Genomic DNA, 20,898 nt, shown 5'->3' with positions numbered 1-20,898 from the left:
TGGTCTTTCTCCTGAAATTTTGGAAAATCTGAATAAGGCAACCGCTAGTAGATTCAGTTGTTCAGGTCAATCGTCAATCATTTATGATTTCATGTCAATACAACTGTCACATTTCTGAATTAACAAAAAAAAAATCCTATATATTTTATTACTATTGTAGTGTGTTCAGATAGTGATTTGGTTTAATATATCGGCTACTATTTTTTGGGATATTGATATTTTATCATTTGTGAGTATTGAATCAACTGTTACTTTAAAATTTAACGTTTCTTTAGAGGAATGAATTTTTTATCCAGTTTTTCCAATAGGATTATTTATTTGATGATTTCTATCATTCCTGCGGTCTATAATAATTTCAGTTTGAATGTTTCAATCCATTCACTCACAAAAAGTCGTAATAAATTTGTATGTAGCTCCTTCATGACAACCTAACCTTTATGTTTATGACTGTGCATTTTATATTTCAGGTCATCTAAAATTTCTAAGATGTCTTCTGGGGGAGCTCTTTTTCCTAACGTACCTACAGTACTAGGGTACAGGGGAGGAGTCAAACATGTGGTAGAGATGCGAGCTGGAAAAATGGAACTTAGGGGTACATTCTTCAAATTTAAAATTTGTATCAACTCGAAATATTATTCAAAGTATCAATACTCCTTGAATTTCCAGAATGTACAGTATCTGTTACCGAAAAAAAATTCATCTCTTAATTCATAATAATATTGAGATATCATTGACATAGGGCCTGCTTCACAGAAGGCTAAGAGCTTTTTGCTACAGCAAAGAATTCAGTTAGCTAGAATTTGTAATTTTATTATTTTTGAAGTATGGAGCTTTTTATTAGATAGACACCATCTATAGTTTGTCTTTCAGACAAATACTATTTTTGTATTATTATTAGAAATTAATGAATTGCCAATAATTAATATTTTTGACATTTTTAGGACGTACGATCTATCCTGATAAACGTAAAGGATTGATTTATGTTTTTCAAAGTGAGGATTCACTTATGCACTTTTGTTGGCAAGATCGAACTACAGGTACCTATATTTTCCATTTATGTTATATGTACCAATATGTGTAATTTTTTAATGCTCACTTTTAGGAACTGTTGAGGAGGATTTGATTATTTTTCCCGATGACTGTGAATATGTCCGAATTCCCCAATGCACTACAGGTAGGGCATATGTTCTGAAGTTTAGAACTTCTAACAGAAGATTCTTCTTTTGGCTTCAGGTAAGATCATATTCTTCCAAATATTTTGACATTAATAAATGTTTGCAATATATCTGAGATCAACAAAATAATTATTGATGTGAATAAGATATTTAAATATTTAGATTCAACCATAATAAATCATACCAATATTTGTGATGATTATTGAATAACTTATGTTTGTTTCGAAAATTCGATCTATACTGTTATTTTTAACTTCTTTTTTTTTTCAAGGAACCTAAGACAGACAAAGATGATGAACACTGCAAAAGGATTAATGAAATTTTGAACAACCCTGCCAGCATTAATTCTTCAGATAACCCTAATTCAGACCATGATTTACAGTCTCTTTTGAATAGTATGTCCCAATCTCAGTTAATTCAATTATTAGGAGGCAGTGGACAGATGGGTCCATTATCTTCTCTACTTGGAACGATAAGGTATATTATCAATTTTGGTTTCACTGAAATATTTCAAATCATAAATTTTTGTATATTTTGATCTGTAATTCCATTTCGTCGTAAAAAGAAATCATTATCAATCATTATTTTCATTTGTTCAGAGGTCCAGGTAGTGCACGTACTAGTACTACTCCTGCTATCACTCATCGTACTATTCCAAGTACTCCAACAACTGCAACGAATACCCAAAGTGCATCGGTGAATTCGGCGATTCAAAGTACTCCCCAAAATGCTCCGATATCTACAGCAACACCTGAAGCTCCTAAAAAAAATACTTCTGCCTCAACAGAAGCAGCAGCACCTTCAACTCTACAACCAATTCAGCTGTCTGACTTGCAGAATTTTTTGCAGAATATCACTCCAGCTGTTCCTCAACAACAGCAATCAGGTAACTGACAACAAACCCTGAAAAATATTCATCAAAGGTTGGATTCATCTTTCACTTACATGTTTGAATAATTTGTTTTTTTGAGTTAAAAGGTTGTTCAATCCAAAACATGTTACATAATATTAAATCTTTCTGATGTCTTAAAATCAATTTTACATTTTGAGAATTAAGTTTTTCTTTAGTTGACTTATCAACGGCACTTACTACTGATGCTTTATCTGGAGTGTTAAATAGTCCAGAAGCCTTGCAGCAATTGCAGAGCCATTTACCTCCTGTAGAAGATACAACACCACAAGAAGCATTGAGAACAACTGTTGCTTCTCCACAATTCCAAAATGTAAGTACATATTTTCATAATCTTAATTTTTTACTATCCTCTTAAGGAGGAAAGCTACCATGTGACTGCTCAGTTCAAAACAAAATTAGTGATATTTCTTCTTACAAATCGGGTTATGGGGTGTTCTGGTTTTAACATAATTTCTCTAAACAATAATCTACACTTTAGAATTTTGATATATGCTAATAAAAAAAATTATAATCTTGGTACCTTTTTTTTTTCGCAAAAGAATTGTTGATATGGTAACCCTACAAAGCACATATTTTAAAAATATTTGTAAATGAAATCATTACAAAAAAGGCAAAAGTCTTATTTTGTGAAAATATATAATTTAAAATACACCTTTTCGCCAAAAGTTGGAACTATTATAATACTCTTAACTTCTATTGCTCACTTTGGCAACACCGCATATTATTTTTATTCCTCGTCCTCTGGGCAAATTTGATAGATCACAAGGATGTCACGTGGTGGTATTCCCTTCAATATTAAACTAAATTAGGTGACAATATTGACAAATATATTCTTTCAGGCTGTCTCTCAGTTCTCTAGTGCCTTGGAAACGGGAATGTTGGGTCCTGTGGTTTCTCAATTATCAGTTAATTCTGAAGCTGTAGCAGCAGCATCAGAGGGCAATATGCAAGAGTTTGTCAAAGCTTTAGAAAAAAATGATGCAGATTCTGGAGATGCCAAAAAAGATAATAAACAAGAAAATCGCAAAGATGATAAGGATGATGAAAAAATGCAATTAGATTAAAGTATCTCTCATATTTTATTGTGTTATGCATATTATAAAGGAGAATATAGCTGTCTTAAGTTTTCTATGTATGTTCATGATTCCCCTTGAAATTTTTTCAAATCTGCACAAAACAGTACCTAAAAATATATCTATTGAGTTTCAGTTGTTAAAAGTATTTGAATATTGTGTGAAAAAAGGCTAACAATAAATAATAATATTTCCATCCATTTTGGTTTCATATTTTCATTGATAAACCTTTACAATTGTTGGTGATAAAATTTTTCAGTTTATATTTTGAAAAATATACTATCTAAGAATGTGGTAAACATTTATTCTCAAGAATTTGCTAAATCGTGTATTGTTTCAATAATAATCAACATAATAAAATGTATTAACATACTATCCATATTAATTTGTGGAAGTTGAATACAGCAAGAATAGTGAAGGAAACAAACAAATTTCTTCTTTGAGTAAAAAAAAATTTCAAATTTTTTATTTAGCCACCCAAGAAATTTTCCTGATACATAATTTATGATTAAAAGAAGAATAAACCTTACCGTATGTGCCCATCCAGCGAGAGGTCCATACATTCCTCTGAAATGATCACCAATTTCATCATATATTTTTTTAGTCACAGTTTTTTTGTTACGTAGATGTGGCATATAGAATTTAACTGCTATCTGATAAACATGTGTATCAACAGGTAAGGCTCCTAAATGTCCAAGAGACATTAGACAAATACAATCAGCAACTTTAGCTCCAATTCCAGTCAGAGTCATTAGAGTTTCCTTAGCTTCATCATAACTCATCTTGTTCAAGTTTTCTATCCAAAAATTACCTCCCTTTTCTTTTATTATTTCTGCCGTTTTACTGATATATTTTGCCCTATAACCAAAACCGTTTTCTCTCAGTTTAGTTTCAACACCGGGTTTCACAAGATCTTCCACTTCTGGAAAACTGTAGTATGTTTCACCATTTATTTCACAAATTTTTTCGCCATAAAATCTAGCTAATTTTTCAACCATACTTGAAATCCTACAACAATATAAACTGTTGATCTAGTCCATAACTAATAAACAATGGTAAATGTTTACTATCTATAGTACTATAGTAAACAGGAAATATTTACTATAATAAACATTTACCCTATTTTACTATAGTAAACATTTACCCAAACAATAGTTCACCTTGATATGTTATTATTAGAAGAACATATGAAAGAAAATATATTTTCAGTTACTTCTTGATTGAGAATCCTTATTCCATAAAAATTTATTGCAGCTTTTTTGAAAATAGGATCAGCTTTGGACCATTGTTCATAATATTCCTGGAGATTCAAACCTAACTGGAAATAATCCTTGAGCATGTTATTATAATTGTTTTCCAATTCTCCAATTTCATTATTTTCTGTGTTAGCTTTCGATTCATAAACCCTATATAATATTTCGTTTTCATTCTGTCGTAATATCCAAACTCTCTTTTTAAATATACCAATCCAATATTCTTGGTTATCTTCAAGATGTTTAGTCCATCTAAAATTGAAAATTTAAATGTATATGATATTTGAATATTTCTTATTCGACAAACCGAAAACTTTGACCTCCATTAAGGGTTCCACTCAACTGTAATTCACATTTTTTGCAACTAAGTTTATACCAATTCTTCATTCTGGAAATCATAACCAAAATTCAATTGTTATTGACAACAAATGGCAATCCGCGCCAATAATTCGAATAAGTTGTCAACCATAGACATAGACCTATATTTTGCTATCTATGTTGTCAACCAAGTTACACCAACAATGATGACAGGGAATTCCCTACTCTTCATGATAATTTAGTCTGGGAATACACAAAAAGCGGCTTATCGCTAAAGGTATTCCGGATGGATTTTTTAAGTTGAATCAGTCAAAAATCTCGCAAACGAAACATCTCACGGAAAAAAAAAGATAGATTGTTTTCAGGGGGGAAATCCGCTTATGCTACACCTATTCCATTTACTTCGTCGAGAGACGGGACCAACTTTGGAATTTCAAATGGCAATATCCCTATTTTTCATTGCAAATCCGTATTCTACGGCAAAAAACACAAAAGTATTTTACGATAATTTTTCACAATTCATCACAGATGGTTCTGCAATCGAATTCAGATTTTCCGTTTGAACGACCCTCAGAGTAATAAAAATGGCGACATTATTTTTTCTTGGTGTATTGGGTCAAAATACCCATTAATTAAAAAGGTTGTATCAATTGTCTTCGAGGGCGATACAGCGATTATAGCGATCTTCCGACACCATTTGTTTGGTACGATTTGTCTTTCGCTTCAAAATAGGCCTCAGTTTAGGCGATTACAAATTCATTGGCGCTAAATTCATTTCCAGCGAGCATTCTTTTGAGGTCTGAGAACAGGAAAAAGTCGCTGGGGGACAGATCTGGCAAATACGGTGAATGCAGAAGCAATTCGAAGCCCAATCCATGCAATTTCGCCATTGTTTCCATTGATTTGTGACACGGCGCATTGTCTTGACGAAACAGCACCTTTTTTTCTTCAAATGGGTCCATTTTTTAACGATTTCACCCTTTAAACGATCCAATAACGCTATATAATAATCGCTGTTGATGGTCTAGTCCTTTTGGAAGTAATCAATGAATATTATACCTTGTGAATCCCAGAATACTGATGCCATAACCTTGTCATCTGACTGTTGTGTCTTCCTCGCTTTGGATTCGGTTCATCGTGTGCAGTCCACTCAGCTGACTGTCGATTGGACTCCGGAGTGAAATGATGGAGCCATGTTTCATCCATTGTCACTTATCGACGCAAAAATTCTGGTTTATTGCACTTAATAGCTTCAAACACTGCTCAGAATCATTAATCATTAATTTCGTTCCGAGGCTGCTTGTTCGAAATGTAACCACGTTCTACCTTCCTTTTCCGCGTACTAAACGTACTTCGATTTTCGCCTGTGTTCAGAATGTGTCAAGATTTTTGCAATGTTCAGAATGTTTTGGATATTTTTTGGTGTACTCATTTTGATATAAAAAGGGCTGTTTTAGAGTCGCAATTTCTATAAGATGCTATCTGATGTATTCTATTTTCATATTGTTTATTGTAATTTTGTATTTTCCCCATTCTGTAATTGGCTTAGGCAGTAGATGGGTGTAGTAATTAAATAAATGAATAAATTAACACGTTGTTGCTTTTGTTCGATTGTGAGCTCGCGCGGCACCCATTTTGCACACAGCTTTTTCATGTACAAATATTCGTGAAAATGGTGTGATGTACACATTCAGATGATATCGTCACAATGACTGCTATCTCGATCAAATTAATTTCAGTGTGTGTTGTCTGTTCTGTTCATGCTCTTTGAAAATCGATTGGAAATATAACGGCATTGGCGTAACTAAAGTTGACTCATGAGGGGGTTTCCCCCACTTCGAAAAAGCTAAATCTTTCAATTATTTATAATTGTATTTATTTTTTCCTTGAAGTATAGAACAGTATTCTATGTTCTTAGATTTTTATTCTAATCAATGGGGTTATGTCCCTAATAACATCCCCCCTTCGTTACGCCTATTTACAGCGGCACAGCGCCCTATCCAATTTTGAATGAATTTTCAACCCCAGCAATTTCACAAAGTAAAACATTCAGCCCTATTCTGTAACTTCAAATCGAATAGATATGGTATGGATCGAATAGAAATGTACCGGAATCGTTTAGAATTCGTATTCTGTAACTCAAGTAAAATTACTATGTATATTGTATATCAATTACGAATTATATTTTGCAATAGAAGAAGAATTGGATACAGAACACCGAAGTTGGACACGTTAGAAGTGAACCATTCCGATTTTTCAGATTACGATCCGATATGTTCATTTCTATTCGAGTTACAGAATAGGTCCCATTAAGTCAAAATGTTTTTATTTCATGTTAATATTCAGATAATTCACCTCAGTGAATTAGGAATTAATTTGAGAAATTCAAACTGAATTGTGGACAGTATTTATTAATACATGAAGGTCTGGCAGTGATTCAGATCAAAGTACAATTTAAGTATATACATCCAGAAATATATTTGGAATGTCAGGAAATTACACAAAATGGATACATAGATTACGGAAACTTTTAAGATCTTCATTCTTCCTTTTATCTACACATCTAATAACGATCACAGAAAAATTTATTCGAAAAAAATAATTAGAATATAAGTTTTATGTAACGAGAATATATATAAATAAAATTTTAATCCATTTGAAATAAATAAATTAGGGTGTTTGAAACATCAATCAATATTCTTCACCAAATTTTGATATATAACAACAACTTCAGAATGAAGAATATTTATTTCGTTTCCATTTATAAATTAAGATCTAAGCTATTTGACAGCTTAGGTGAAAATTGAAAAAATATAAGTGAGAGAAAGATTGATCATGTTTTATATCATTTTTGGAGGATAGTTCACTTCAGGACATTTATATGGAAAAAGAAGTCATTTACCTATTTTATATATAATTACAAACCATGGGAGAGCTCTAGAAAGATTATTTTATACATTTTCTTTGGTACTACACAATTCATACAATAAATTCTCAACATTTATATCAAATATAATAATTTCCCCTGTATAGTTGTATAGTTAGTCAACTTTAATAAATAGACATTTTTCACCTTTCTAGGAAACATTTTTGTACATAGAAATCAGTATATTCAAAATTTTGAAATCGAAATTGAAACTGAATTTTACAATTATAATATTTACATTGTTTACATAACAGTCCTTTATTTATATTATTTATAATGCAATGAGAAGTCAAGGTGCTCACATTCACTCAGTGCTGATTGTGATTAATATTATTGGAAAACAGCCTATAATTAAATTTTACAGTTCAAGTCTTGGTTCACACATTTTTCAAGCTAGTAAAGGTATTTTACACTATATCTCTTTAGTTTTTATGCACTTCACTGTTCGGAAAATTTATACAAGCATAGTAACTATGCTGATTATGTTGTAAGTTGGATATTTATAGCGAAAATAATAATTTTATATATTCAATAGTATAACCGAAGCATGTACAGCGCAAAAAATATTTTTGATTTGAAGAATCACAATTTGAAGAAAATGAATAGAGACATCAATATTTGGCATATGAATGGATCTGAAGAAATCTTTCATCCTCTTAATTTCAAATTTTCTCTTATAACTTTATAGCAGGTAATATGAATAGGTATTCTGAATAGATAGATGTTAATGGAATTACCTGAGGTACTAGAAAAATGAGGCCTTTATAACGAATTGAATTGTTTTGAACTATATTACTGCTGTTGTACAAGTAACTGCTCCAATTCGTCAGCTGATCTCAAGAGAAATGCTGCTGATTCTCTGTATCCAGTAATAAGTTGTCTGACTGCTGCCATCTCACCTGTACTCAACTTGTGGTTGATAAGAGGTTTTTGTTTCATGCTCAAATCTGTGGGACCTGAAAGTAGTTCTATTTAGGTTCTCATTTGAATATTTTTGAAAATAGTTATCGCATGCTTATGAAACCTACTAACTGCTTATGAAACCTACTACAAAATGAAAAATCTAACTGCATCACAAAAAATAAAATGCTGGAAATTTATTTTTACTGAAGCCGATCTAGTTCTTGAAGATTATCACTTTGTTTTGAAATGAATGCGATAAACATTTAGGAGTAGAAAAAGTGATAGGTTTTGCAATGAAATTCTTCTGCAGCTGTTTTCAAGAAAAAACATGACATCTGAGCATGAACAAGTCATTAATAAATATTCTGAATGAAAGTTTTTTAACATTATGGATATTAACCATTGGTAAGAAGACTAGCTCCAGCTGATGAGAATGATGAAGCACCAGGAAACAGTGGATAGGGTCCTGCCCTTTGGAAGGCCTGAGTAAAGTTGGGTCTATACATGGCTGTGGAAAGTGATCCTGCAGTACTAGAAATTCCAATTCCATTCATATTGCTAGCTCCCAAACCACTAACATTAGTTGCACTGTAACAAAAATAATATTTCTGATTCAATTGTTAAAAATTAGGAAGAAGGTTTCGTTTCGACCTATTTTTACATTTAAACCACGTAACTCTAAGAACTATTTATTTCCATTACTTGCGGATCAAGATAGCAAAAAAATTACACTATGGTTTATTATTTTCTCTGTCTATATAAAAATTTCAGTTATATTAAATATATTGGGACATAAATATTCAAATGTTCATAATTCCCAAATTATTATAAGGACTTTTTTCATGGAAAATTTTGTGTTAGTATCGGTTTCAGAACAATAGAAAATTCGAGCAGAATATCGAAAAAAATTACAAAAGCACTGACGTTAAATCAGGAGCTTTTGAATGCTTGTTCATTCATGCGCCAATTGCAAATTAGGTACAGTTACGTGGTCGCCAAGTGTGCAATTGGCTCTTGTCTGAGCGCTCAAGAACTTCTGACTACAAGTTAATGCTTTCCTCATTTTTAATTATTTCCAATAATAATAATATAGAAGATTCTAGTAAAAATTTCAGATCTGAATCTTTTGTAAGGAAAATGCTAATTCTCAAGTTTGATCTGTTGGAATATAAATTTTGTCATTTTCAACCCTGAAGGCAGTATTCACTTTCCAACAGGTCTTCTGCAGGCACCTAGTGAAAATCTCATCTATACATATATTGATATTGTATTCTTTTTCAGCACATTTATTTTAATGTCCTTTTAATGATTGCAGATTGAATACATTTATTTCTGTAATAATAATTTTGTTGTTAGAAAATTCAGATTAGTTTCTTATATTAATTTTTTGGGTAAACCGAAAAAGATCATTAGTTCTTCAGTTCAACGTGGAAGGGAGAAGCAGATGGCCCCACCAAATTTACCAGTGATTTTTAATATTCAATATGTACTAAGCTCGATAAAAAGTAGGCGAAGACCCGATAAAATAATATTTCTAGTTCGTGCTTAAACTCACCTTAAAGAAGTCTTTATATCAGATGTGATGGACATACTTTTACTTATGGTATTTGGCGTACTAGATGGCGTCGTGGAAGAAGGAAATACATTCATTCCAGGTTCTACCTCTAATTTCACAGAATTACTACTAGAAAAATCTAAACCTCTATTGATGGGAGCAGTTGTATCAGTAGGCTGAAAAAAAAAATAAAATTTTATAAAAATTCTGATTGACTGGAAGAGTACAATAAAGGGGATAAGAAAATTCATGTTGCGGAACTTTTTTTTTTTAATATTCTCTCAAAAGAGTATTCTTTATTTTTTTCTGGGTACTAAATTTTGGGACACCTAGATGTATATAATTTAAGATCGATATATTGAATGTCATTAAAAAACACTGATCTAAAATGTAACTCACCTGTGTCCCAGGTAATATTGGCATTGGCTGACTTACTGGCTCAAGTCCTAATCTCATTCTCTTAGCATTATGACTTTCATTTTCACAGGCTGTAGCTAGAATTTGTTCTGCTTGTACTGAAGTAAGATGTGCAGGTGTAGGGCGTGTCTGTTGAAAAAAATGCAAAGGTAAGACTTTTTTTAATTTTTTCATAGTTTCGAAAATATAATACATTCGATTCGATGTTTCTAACAACCAATGCAATCAGGACAATCAGGATTTTTTAATTCTAACACTTATTCACAAAATAAGTAGGGATTTAACAGAAAGCACATATTCTTTTTTGAATACAACGTTATTCATCAAAATAACCACTTTAAACACATGTGTAGGTTCCCCAAAGATATACCGTAGTATACGACCTTTTACATCTTTGCCGTTTTAATCAGTTCATTGAGGCCCTATCATAACACTATCCCTAAATACTTGATCTGAACGCGCCAGCTGTTCAAGATAGTATTTTTCAAATTTTGTTTTCAGAACATTTAAATAACAATTGCAGTTGAAGTTGTTGGAGTGTATGTGTAATTTTGACTGAAAATGTGAGTCACAACATTATTTTTACTGAATATTCACTTCATTTTTCTTATATTTTCAGCTTTTACGACAATGGCAATGGAGATATCGAACAGCGGCTGACGAAAATATTGATATCAATGAAGAGGTGGAAATTGTAATAGATGATGATCATGTTAAGACTGCCAACAACCTCGAAAAAAAAGGTTCAAAGCAACGGATACATTGGCCAGTGCTAGCTAAGATAATTACAAACCTGTTTTTATATACTAACTGCAAACACCCTGCAGGAGGAAAACTTAGATAGTATAGCAAGTAGTAAACAATTGAAATTTGGAGAAAAAACGAAGAGTTTACAATTTTTTTTAATAAATTTGTGTTTGTCCACCGCGATTATCTATACACTCCCCAATACGTCTCGGCATTGATGCAATAAGTTGGTTTATTTCTTCTTGAGGGATACTATCCCAAGCTACCTGTACTCCATGTCTCAGAGCCGCCAAAGTCCGCAGGGGCTGAGGTAAATTTCCAAGCCTTCTACTTATTATGTCCCGAACATGCTCTATGGGCGAAAGATAGGGGAATCTGGGTGGCCATGGCAAAATATTCACATGGGTCGCTCCGAAAAAGTATTAACTAACTCTGGCAATATGAGGTCGGGCATTATTCTGCTGAAATAATGGATTCCCGAGCCGGTTAAGGTAGTGAGATCATATGGCTTCACTATTTCTTGAATAACGCAGCGCTGTCATGTTACCTCGAATAAAGACTAAAGGTGACCTACTTGCATGTGCAATAGCACCCCATACCATAATGCCTACTGTCCGGTGTACATGACGCTCAACATCAAACTGAGCTTCACGTCTTTCTCCCCGACGTCGTCTAAACCTTCTTCGACCATCATTTGCACCTAAGGAGAATCGAGATTCATCAACAAAGACGAACTGATGATGCCATTCCACATTTCAATGTTGACGTTCCCTGCACCGCTGTAATCGTTGCCAACGTTGCTCAACCTTCAGAGGTAACACAAGATGGGGTCGATAATGCTGCAGTTCAAGATACCTTATCCGTTGGTAAATCATTACAGGATGGCTTTGCTCTCCTAACCACCAGCCAAAGATCGAATTGTCATAAATCGGTCTCTAATGGCCATAAGTCTCTGTCATCGATCTTGAACTTCATTTATGCCCTTTCGACGTCCGGTGCCTAATTTTCTTCGATTTTGGGCATTATCAAACCACTCTTGACGATATCTCATAACGGTAGTTGGATTTCTGTTCGTACGGTTAGCGATTTCTCGAAATGACAACCCCGTCTCCCGTAGACCAATAATTCGACCTCTTTCAAATTCACTTAGCTGGCGATAAATTCCGCGTACACGTGCTCTAGGCATTTCAACAACAACTGAACATCGACTTTGAATCTCCTCAAACAGCTGGTTTATTGTAAAATGTAAAAAACGACTACAATATTTAAGTAACAAAAATTGTTCACATGAAAAAACCTTTTCTCTCCAAATTCAAACATTTACTCTTTGCTATACAATCTATCAACAACAAGCATAATCTGGTTTACATTTCAATTTAAATATATTTTTCTCAAATAAATAAAAAGATTGGCACGCCGAGTATTACTTACAGCATCCCAGGAAGAGTTCGGATCTCTGGCTCTTTTGTTTCTCCTACAAGATTTGAGGTATGTCCGGATCCTTTTCCTTGCCCTTTCAGCGAATTCTGGGAACTGCCTCGTACACGAATCGATGATCGCCTGTATTTTTTCTTTGGGTTGTTTACTAATTGGCACCATTCGATCTAAATTTTCATCTACAAATAATCTAACGAACATCTGGAATAGAAGAAAAAAAAAGTTATTTCATTGGAAGAAAAAGATTCATTCAGATTCGGGTGAATACTATAGAGTGCGCCACGGATAGCTCCCACATTTCAAAATATTGTAGTGGTGTAACGGATAGTCCCAAAGGATTAGGGTTTATTTCAATAGGAGGAGTGATAGTGTAGTTTTCAGTATTCATCAAACAGTGGTTTTGAGAGCAGCGTTTTGTTGTCGTGACTTTTCTCCAAAAGGGCTATTCAGCAACAAATAAAGTGCCTTCTACAAGCGGTACTGTTAATCGACTTCTGGTGAGTGTTTCCATTGGAAAAACAAATTAGTCTCAGATATACAAACTCGAAAATAGTCATTTATAATAAAAGTGCAGAATCCAAAAACGAGCCACGAAGTGTCGAGTTTTGAGCTGAACGAGTGTTATAACGAGACTTCTATAAGAGTATTATACATTATTTCCTCTATTTTTCTCTAATTCCCTAATTGATGGAGTGTTTTCTTAAATATCATTTAGTGATTTTTGCATTGAATAATGTGGGTTCGCAGTAAGATGCATAAAATCCCTGGTGTGTGCACTGATTCGATTTTGTTTCAGATTTTTTGATACAGTCCACCTGCTGCTTTGGTGAAAACTGTAAGTTCTGTAAGGTGGCGCTTTTCGAAATTTTTCGAATTCCCGCTGTCTGGCGGTGTTTAAATTAGGAATAATGATTTGAGACACTGCAAACTCTCACAAGAAATTACAATTCAGTTCATATGAAATTTTTAATGAGATGAATGGAATATATTGAATATAAAATATCTTTATTCCATACTCAAAGGTCACGAGAGTCGAGAATTGCAAGAATATAAACGCTGCATGCGCCATCTGAAACTGTCATGTCTCAAAATCAAGTAGGCATAAATCTGAAAAATCTCCTGTTTTGTCTGAAAGTTTTACTGGTATAAGTAGACACACCAGGGTTTCTATGCATTTTAGTTGGAAGAACAGTTTTCTGCATCACAAGTTTGACAGATAATAAGTAAAACAGTGACAGAAGGGTTCCGAGTTGAAAGAATAATAATAATTAAATAACGAGCGTTCATTCAAATTCGCGGTCAGGAGTGCTTTGGAGAAATTAGGGTTGATTTTTTGTTATTACAAGTAGCGCTTAACTTGTACCATATAGTTCCAAGATTCGAAGTATGTAAACAAATGTTAGTAATAATATGGTACAAGTTAAGGCCCGGTGCACACATCCGATTTTTGTAGTTACGACACCCGTTGCGGTGTCGTACCTATTCAATGCACACTACATACGACACCGGCGTGGTTGCGGAGTCGGATCAATTCACTAGTTCACACTGCCAGTGTGTGTGTGTGCGATCGGCGCTCGATATTATTATATAATATAATATATAATTATATATAGTTATATTATAATGGACGACCATCGCAAAAAAATTGTTTTTGCTTACCTTGTTTACAAGAAGTATATTTGTAAACAAAACAGGCGTTATTGGGTACACCCCTACACGGACTTGAGACTTCTCAGGGGTAGATTTCATACTTCTTTCGGAGATTTAAGAGAAAACCCTGATAAGTTCTATAACTACTACAGAATGTCTGTGAAATCATTTGACGAGCTTGCAGCGAAAATAACACCAAAAATCAGATCTCAAGACACATGGATGAGACTTTCCATTCCAATTCCCTCTCCGCCATTTTATGCGAACTCACGACAAACGTCGTATGTGTGCGCGGGCCAATTTGGAATAGAGTACTGAGAGATCGCATCTACGACTGCGGCACAGTTGCGGCCTAGAGGGACATGCTACCAAAAAACGACCGTAGGCTGGCAGTTACGACGTCGCAACAGCACGGCGGGTAGTGTGCATGCTCCCATTTGATTCTTTGTACCACAGGCCGCAAGTACGACACGACGACGGTGTCGTAACTACAAAAATCGGATGTGTGCACCGGGCCTAAGCGCTACTTGTAATCACAGAAAATCAACTCTAGTTTCTCGACAGCACTCTTGGCCACGAATTTGAATGAACGCTCGTTATTTCATTATTATTTGTCGTAACTCGGAACCCTCCTGTCACGGTTTTATCTATTATCTGTCAGATTTGTGATGCAGAAAACTGTTCTGTATCACATAATGTCAACTCTAATTTCTCCACAGCACTCTTGACCACGAATTTGGACGCACGATATAACCATGTTACCTTTGCGAATCTGAGATATTCTCGCACTATTTGGTTTTACAAGATATGGCAGAATGAGTAGATTAATCGTTTGTGGAAGAGAAAACGTCGTTGCTCTCTGTTTGACCTTTCTGTTCGACCATTTCCTTCAAATACATTGATATTACATTCCAAAATACTGACTTGCCAGAACTATATAGTACTTGGAATGGAAAATAATATATTAACTCACATTGAAGGCTTTGAGTCTTTCTGGATCATGAGTTTGTGTGTCAATTTTGTCATCACTCTCATCATCATCATCGTCTTCATCTTCCTTATTTCCACTAGAACTAGTTTCATCATGAGCTGAACCTGTTTCAGCATTTACTGGACTCTGAAAACGAAATTTGCATTTAAAAAAAAACCTCTATATGATTTCACAGATGAATCTAATGATGGAAACAGAAGAAACAATGTACTGGACAAATATTGGACTAATATTGAACTAGAATTGAAAAAAGTGCAACAATTAAAACAGTTCAAGAACTGGTAGATTGGTAGACCGACGATTTTAGGATCGTTTCGGTAGTAAATTAGATGTATTAGTTTTGGTAGCTTAACTTTGGCAGAACTAACATTTGCGTTATCTTATCTGATGTTAAATTACGATCCATGAGAAAAATCTAGGAAGCCCTGGTTTGTCGTAGTAGATTTTGAGTGTTCGTTCATTCAAGCGCCCATTGCAACCGCAGAACTGTAAAAACTTGTGAGATGTGATTTACTAAGATGTCATTGTTGTCGGATAGTTTATCTAGATAAGCAACTCAGACGAAACGATCTTCCTGGAATTCGGAATGAATATTTAAGTGATCATTTTACATATGAAGGGTTAGTCTTAAAGTTGCTCATCAAATATAAACATAGATTGCTGTCATCAAATACATTTTCTCATTTACCATTTTTTTCAGATTCGGCTCAAGTTAATGTTTAATGGTTTCACAATTAAATTAAATGGGCTAATGCACTTTTGTCGTTTCGATGCTTACACACCCGAGATAACACTAAATTTAATCAAAGTGAACTTAGTTCTATAAATTGAGTATATTTTTACTAGCCGCCTGCCCCGGCTTCGCACGTTCTGTCAGGAAACCCAAATACATCCTTCGAAGTGTCAAATTATTATACTCCATGATTGTTCGCTCGGTTGGAGGCAAAAGAATATCCTTTTTTTCGCGCTAATAGTGAAAGAACGTGCCGAGAGTGTTTTCAATGCTTCAAGAACAGTGATTTTGACGTCAAGGACCAGCATGGCTGTGGAAGAGGAAAGGTTTTCAAATATGCAGAATTGGAGGCATTACTTGATCAAGACTGGTGTCAAATGCAACAAGAATTGGCAGATTCATTGGGAGTGACGCAACAAGCCATTTCAAAACGCCTGAAAGTCATGGCAATGATTCAGAAACAAGGAAATTGGGTGCCGTACGAGTTGAAGTCGAGAGATGTTGAACGGCGTTTGATTGCTTGTGAACAGCTGCTTGCAAGGCAAAGACGGAAGGGATTTCTCCATCGAATTATGACTGGAGACGAAAAATGGGTTCATTACGATAATCCAAAGCGCATAAAATCATTGGGATATCCCGGCCATGCTTCCACGTCAACGGCCAACCGAATATGCACGGATCCAAGGTCATGCTCAGTATTTGGTGGGACCAGCTCGGCGTAGTGTATTATGAATTGTTAAAACCGACATAAACAATCACAGACGATCGTTATCTAACGCAATTAATGCGTTTGAGCCGAGCATTGAAAGACAAACGTCCGTTATACAACGAGAGATCTGATAGAGTGATTTTACAGCATGACAATGTTCGACACCATGTAGCGAAAGTGGTCAAGACACACTTGGAAACGTTGAAATGGGAAGTCCTACCCCATTCGTCGTCTTTCATCAGACGTTGCTCCCTCGGCTATCACTTGTTTCGATCAATTGCACACGGCCTGGCTGACCAGCACTTCCGGTCTTATGAAGAAGTAAAAAATTGAATTGATTCGTGTATTGCTTCAAAAGATGACCGGTTTTTTCAATTCGGAATTCGTAAGCTGCCTCAAAGATGGAAGAAAGTAGTGGCCAGCGATGGACAATACTTTGAATCACAAATGTATAGCCAGTTCTTTACAATAAAGCCTCGAATTTCGAAAAAAAAACGGCGGAAGCAAAGTTGTACGCCTATGTAAATGTATATTACAATAATAATATTTTTCTGATGTGCTTTACCATCTTATACTTTCACTAAAGTTAGATTCACGTTGGCAACAAGTTATCGGTGCATATTTGACTTGAATTGGACTATTGAACACTTTTTATAAAGCATTGAAATGAAGCGAAAAATACTAAATTATTTCTTCCCCAACGGAGTATGTCTGCAGCTTTGAGATGTTAGCCAAAGGCCTATTGTGTATTGCCAATCTTTTCTATCAAAGAAAGCTCCTGAAAGGTCCGTACATTGTGTCTCAAGTTTCGAAAATAATTCAAACGAATCAATGCGGATACTTACAGATTGATCTCTTGTACTTGGTGGTGTCGCCTTTCCTTTCGCGAATCCCCCTAAAGCTGATTGGTATTGCGCCCAAAGCCCGGCCATTTCTTCATTTCCTGTTACGCTGGATAGATCCACATCCGAGTTGCAGTTCCTGTTTCCTGAGGAGCAAATCAGTTTATTAGTTCGTTTTCAGATATATTCGTAAAATCTTTACTGATAGAATGGTACAATGGAATGGTGTCGAGATCACCAAAATGAGCTACGAGTCAATGAAGATTATTCGAACAATGTCATGATTTAATTGATTGCAATAGTGGAAAATTGATAGTTTCTCAAAAATCAGAACTTTTTTTGCAAGTCTACACCTAGAGAATTTCATCCGAAATTTTTGAATGCTTTACTGCTGCCAGTTCATACCCTGTTTATACGAATTTATCACAAAAAAAAATTGTACTTAGAATGAACATTATGACTGTACGGAGAGTTTGACTTCAACTTAATTTTTATACAAATAATAATGAATTTTTTTTTAATAAATTCATATTATTAGGTATTGAACCGGCAACCATAAAACATTTCGACAATTTCGGATGTTTTTTTTTGTTGGTGTAGACATCTAAAAAAATACATAAATACTCTATATCTTGTTTAAATTCTCCAAAAACGTGATATGCAGGGTCAGTCGCCGAGCTTTCTGGGGGTGATAGTAAATTGAAAAAGTAAACTGAAAGTATAGTTTGATGAATAAACTTATAGCCCAAAATTCATTTCAAGGAAATTGTATCCTTCCAAAGTTGATAAAATAAAAAAAAATTCTCCCCATACTTTTAAATGGTGAATGCCACCAGATTGAAATTTCGTGTATGTTGTTAGAATTTATATGATTTTTGATATTGTTATAAAGGGTGTTTTTAAAGAGTGAGTCATCATTTTTTGGAACAACCCCTATGGTTATCGATGAATGACTTTGCTGACATCATGTGACTACAAAAACTCAAATATCTCGAAAACGGTTCAATTTTTTGTATTTGGATAAGAGTACTTATTTCGTGTAATTTTCTCCGCTCCATCGAATCCTTCTATTTTTTTCCACCAAAACGAATACAACAAAAGAAATTGTCCCAAAAAGTCATGACTTACCCTCTAAAAACACCCTTGATAACAATATCAGAAATGTAGAAGTATAATAAAAAATGTATCTTAACAACATAGATTAATGCTCGAAATTTCAATCTGGTGGCATTCACCGTTTAGAAGTTATGCGGAGGAATTTTAATTATTTTATCAACTTTGGAAGGCTATATCTCCCTTAATATGCATTTTGGGCCATACGTTTATTCATCAAACTATACTTATTTTTCAATTAACTATCACCCCCAGAAAGCTCGGTACACATTTTTGACTTACCCTGTATATTGTTTATCTAGTTTATAATGAAACACTCTTGATATGTATTAGTTAGCCAGTTAAATATTTCTCTGAATTAAAAACCAGCTTCACGTAATCCAAAAATTCAATCTCTCTCGAATTCATCCATTTGCTGATCATTTCTACGTTCTCGCACTCTAAGCATAATAACAGCCTCAAAATGCAAAGAAAAACACAAAAACGCCTAATCTTTCAAGATATATATCAGATAAGTTTGATTGTGTCAAGTAAAACGTCTAATTTTTCTAACTCAGATAATTTTGAATAAAATTTTAATCAATTACAATCTTTGTCTAGTTCAACATTTTTGCCAAGTTTGGTCAAAATTCCAACGCCTTCTCGATGTGATTTTATCTGGCACAGAGTATATATATATTTTTTGATCACTTGAAAAATAAATAAACAGCAACTACACTACTCGTAAATATATTGGTGATCTTCGACTGGAAAAGAGGAATATGCAAAGTTGTGAATTTCAATCAGTGTGAACTTGTTGTTTGTGTTACCTTGTGATTGATTGTGGTAGTTCCATGCCAAGAGCATCAGCTTGAGTTTGTCCGTATCTTTCATCGAGCCACCTCCTGCACAGCCAATTATATCACGATTAGCAGGGTTAGCTTACACCAATAATTAAAATAATTAAAACCAAAAGTGTCAAATCGACTTTACAAAGAGTATAAGGATTGGAAAGATTTTATTAATGGAAACGAATATATGGTTGAGTTGAGGATTAACTATGGATTCTGTATTCTTTTTGTTTTTTTGCGATTTAAGGTTCTATTCTTCTTATAAGACAATATTTAGGAGATATCATTTTGGGATGAAAATTTCTGAACCATGACAATAGGAAAACCATAAAAGTATTTCAGCTCCTTAGGAAATACAAATTATCAATATGGAGTATGAACAGCTTGAAGATATCAGAAGGCTGTATTCTACGACTACAGGGTATTCTAGATCCGATATCTAATGACAGGATCGTCGAAAATACGCATATACGCATATCGTTATTTTTCTTAATCTTTGAATTATGAACGAAAATTAAAAATTATATTTTTGATGTTGTCGCTGATATAAAACATTATTATTAAGTGAAAATCTAATGTTCATACGGAAAATTACAACTAAAAACAAAAAGTTATATATTTTCAAATGGAAACCTATTATTTGGTTATAATTTTGGTAAACTTATTTTTTTCTGATTTCAAAATATAGGTAGGTACAACTTGTCGCAGGAATTTTCAGTAGAACTTGTGTTATTATTCCCAACATTCACTATTCATCCATTGATTTTTTACACATTTCATGAATAAATTTTTCACACATTTCATTAATTAATTGAACCTACTCCGTGATTTCCAAAATCTACAAAAAAATCGAGAAAAGCTCTGACTCAGCATCAGGAGGTTTTGAGTGATCATTCCTCCATGCATCTTTCGCGCATTATAAAAATCTAGAATATCGTATTTGAAGAATGCGAGAAGGGAGAGGAGTGCTTTGGAAAAGAAGAATTTATAGAATAAAACTTCAAATAAGAGTTGAATTAACATAAGGGACATGCTAACTTTCTTGTGAAACCTTCAAACAATTTTAACATACAGGGTGATTCACTGGGATGGCCTATCAGACGTATATGATTTAATTTATGCTGAAAATTTGCATATTGGGGTTTGACACAATGATCTTTCTCCATAAAATATTTTGACTTTTCTACAATTTCCGGTTTTACCGGAAACAGACTATTACTTCCTTATTTCAAATGGCACACCCAGTATATTATTGCATCATTAGATATCTTTTTTGAAGACAATTTTGGCAATACATTTGGATTCTGCAAATA

General features: G+C 34.0%; 3 protein-coding genes across 6 annotated transcripts in view; 1 reads left to right on the top strand and 2 right to left on the bottom strand.

Annotated features, from left to right (window-relative positions):
• Positions 1-77: 77 nt before the first annotated feature.
• On the top strand, positions 78-3,359 carry LOC123671192 (proteasomal ubiquitin receptor ADRM1-like). The gene is made up of 8 exons (XM_045604910.1): positions 78-229; positions 468-592; positions 942-1,037; positions 1,103-1,233; positions 1,447-1,652; positions 1,775-2,061; positions 2,244-2,398; positions 2,928-3,359. Exons 2-8 carry the CDS (start codon positions 487-489, stop codon positions 3,150-3,152), a joined length of 1,206 nt encoding a protein of 401 aa, XP_045460866.1. The 5' UTR covers positions 78-229; positions 468-486; the 3' UTR covers positions 3,153-3,359.
• Positions 2,429-4,872, bottom strand: LOC123671194 (N-glycosylase/DNA lyase). Of its 2 annotated transcripts, none has more exons than XM_045604913.1 (4): positions 4,722-4,872; positions 4,322-4,666; positions 3,692-4,169; positions 2,429-2,875 (listed from the first exon to the last, which is right to left on the bottom strand). In XM_045604913.1, the coding sequence occupies exons 1-4, from the start codon at positions 4,811-4,813 to the stop codon at positions 2,816-2,818; spliced, it is 975 nt and encodes a 324-aa protein (XP_045460869.1). In that variant the 5' UTR covers positions 4,814-4,872; the 3' UTR covers positions 2,429-2,815. The 2 variants fall into 2 exon arrangements, with proteins under 2 accessions (XP_045460869.1, XP_045460870.1); XM_045604914.1 differs by lacking the exon at positions 2,429-2,875 and adding an exon at positions 3,149-3,271.
• Positions 4,873-7,123: 2,251 nt separating this feature from the next.
• LOC123672255 (nucleolar protein 4) overlaps positions 7,124-20,898 on the bottom strand; it is a 264,990-nt gene continuing 251,215 nt past the window's right edge. The window contains exons 5-12 of one of the 3 annotated variants that reach the window (XM_045606287.1): positions 19,565-19,639; positions 17,646-17,788; positions 15,341-15,484; positions 12,712-12,918; positions 10,516-10,662; positions 10,117-10,292; positions 8,962-9,149; positions 7,124-8,614 (exon numbers count right to left, since the gene is read on the bottom strand). In XM_045606287.1, coding sequence (XP_045462243.1) covers positions 8,451-8,614; positions 8,962-9,149; positions 10,117-10,292; positions 10,516-10,662; positions 12,712-12,918; positions 15,341-15,484; positions 17,646-17,788; positions 19,565-19,639 — 1,244 coding nt within the window. In that variant the 3' untranslated portion in view covers positions 7,124-8,450. The remainder of the gene's footprint in view (positions 8,615-8,961; positions 9,150-10,116; positions 10,293-10,515; positions 10,663-12,711; positions 12,919-15,340; positions 15,485-17,645; positions 17,789-19,564; positions 19,640-20,898) is intronic. The other 2 variants (XM_045606295.1, XM_045606299.1) reach the window with 2 other exon arrangements.

The sequence above is a fragment of the Harmonia axyridis genome, chromosome 1 (assembly GCF_914767665.1).
Source record: "Harmonia axyridis chromosome 1, icHarAxyr1.1, whole genome shotgun sequence".
Lineage (NCBI taxonomy): Eukaryota > Metazoa > Arthropoda > Insecta > Coleoptera > Coccinellidae > Harmonia > Harmonia axyridis.
The sequence above is the reverse complement of the archived record's forward strand: the minus strand, read 5'-3'. Positions and strand labels throughout refer to the sequence as shown.

What these genes read in the sequence shown, in the direction of transcription:
- LOC123671192 (XM_045604910.1), top strand. Translation starts at nt 487, where the DNA reads ATGTCTTCTGGGGGAGCTCTTTTTCCTAACGTACCTACAGTACTAGGG. An exon ending in TCTCTACTTGGAACGATAAG is followed by an intron (nt 1,653 to 1,774) that starts GTATATTATCAA and finishes TCATTTGTTCAG; the next exon opens with AGGTCCAGGTAGTGCACGTA. An exon ending in CTTCTCCACAATTCCAAAAT is followed by an intron (nt 2,399 to 2,927) that starts GTAAGTACATAT and finishes ATATTCTTTCAG; the next exon opens with GCTGTCTCTCAGTTCTCTAG.
- LOC123671194 (XM_045604913.1), bottom strand. Translation starts at nt 4,813, where the DNA reads ATGATTTCCAGAATGAAGAATTGGTATAAACTTAGTTGCAAAAAATGT. An exon ending in TCTAATAATAACATATCAAG is followed by an intron (nt 4,170 to 4,321) that starts GTGAACTATTGT and finishes ATATTGTTGTAG; the next exon opens with GATTTCAAGTATGGTTGAAA. An exon ending in TCGCTGGATGGGCACATACG is followed by an intron (nt 2,876 to 3,691) that starts GTAAGGTTTATT and finishes TTAATATTGAAG; the next exon opens with GGAATACCACCACGTGACAT.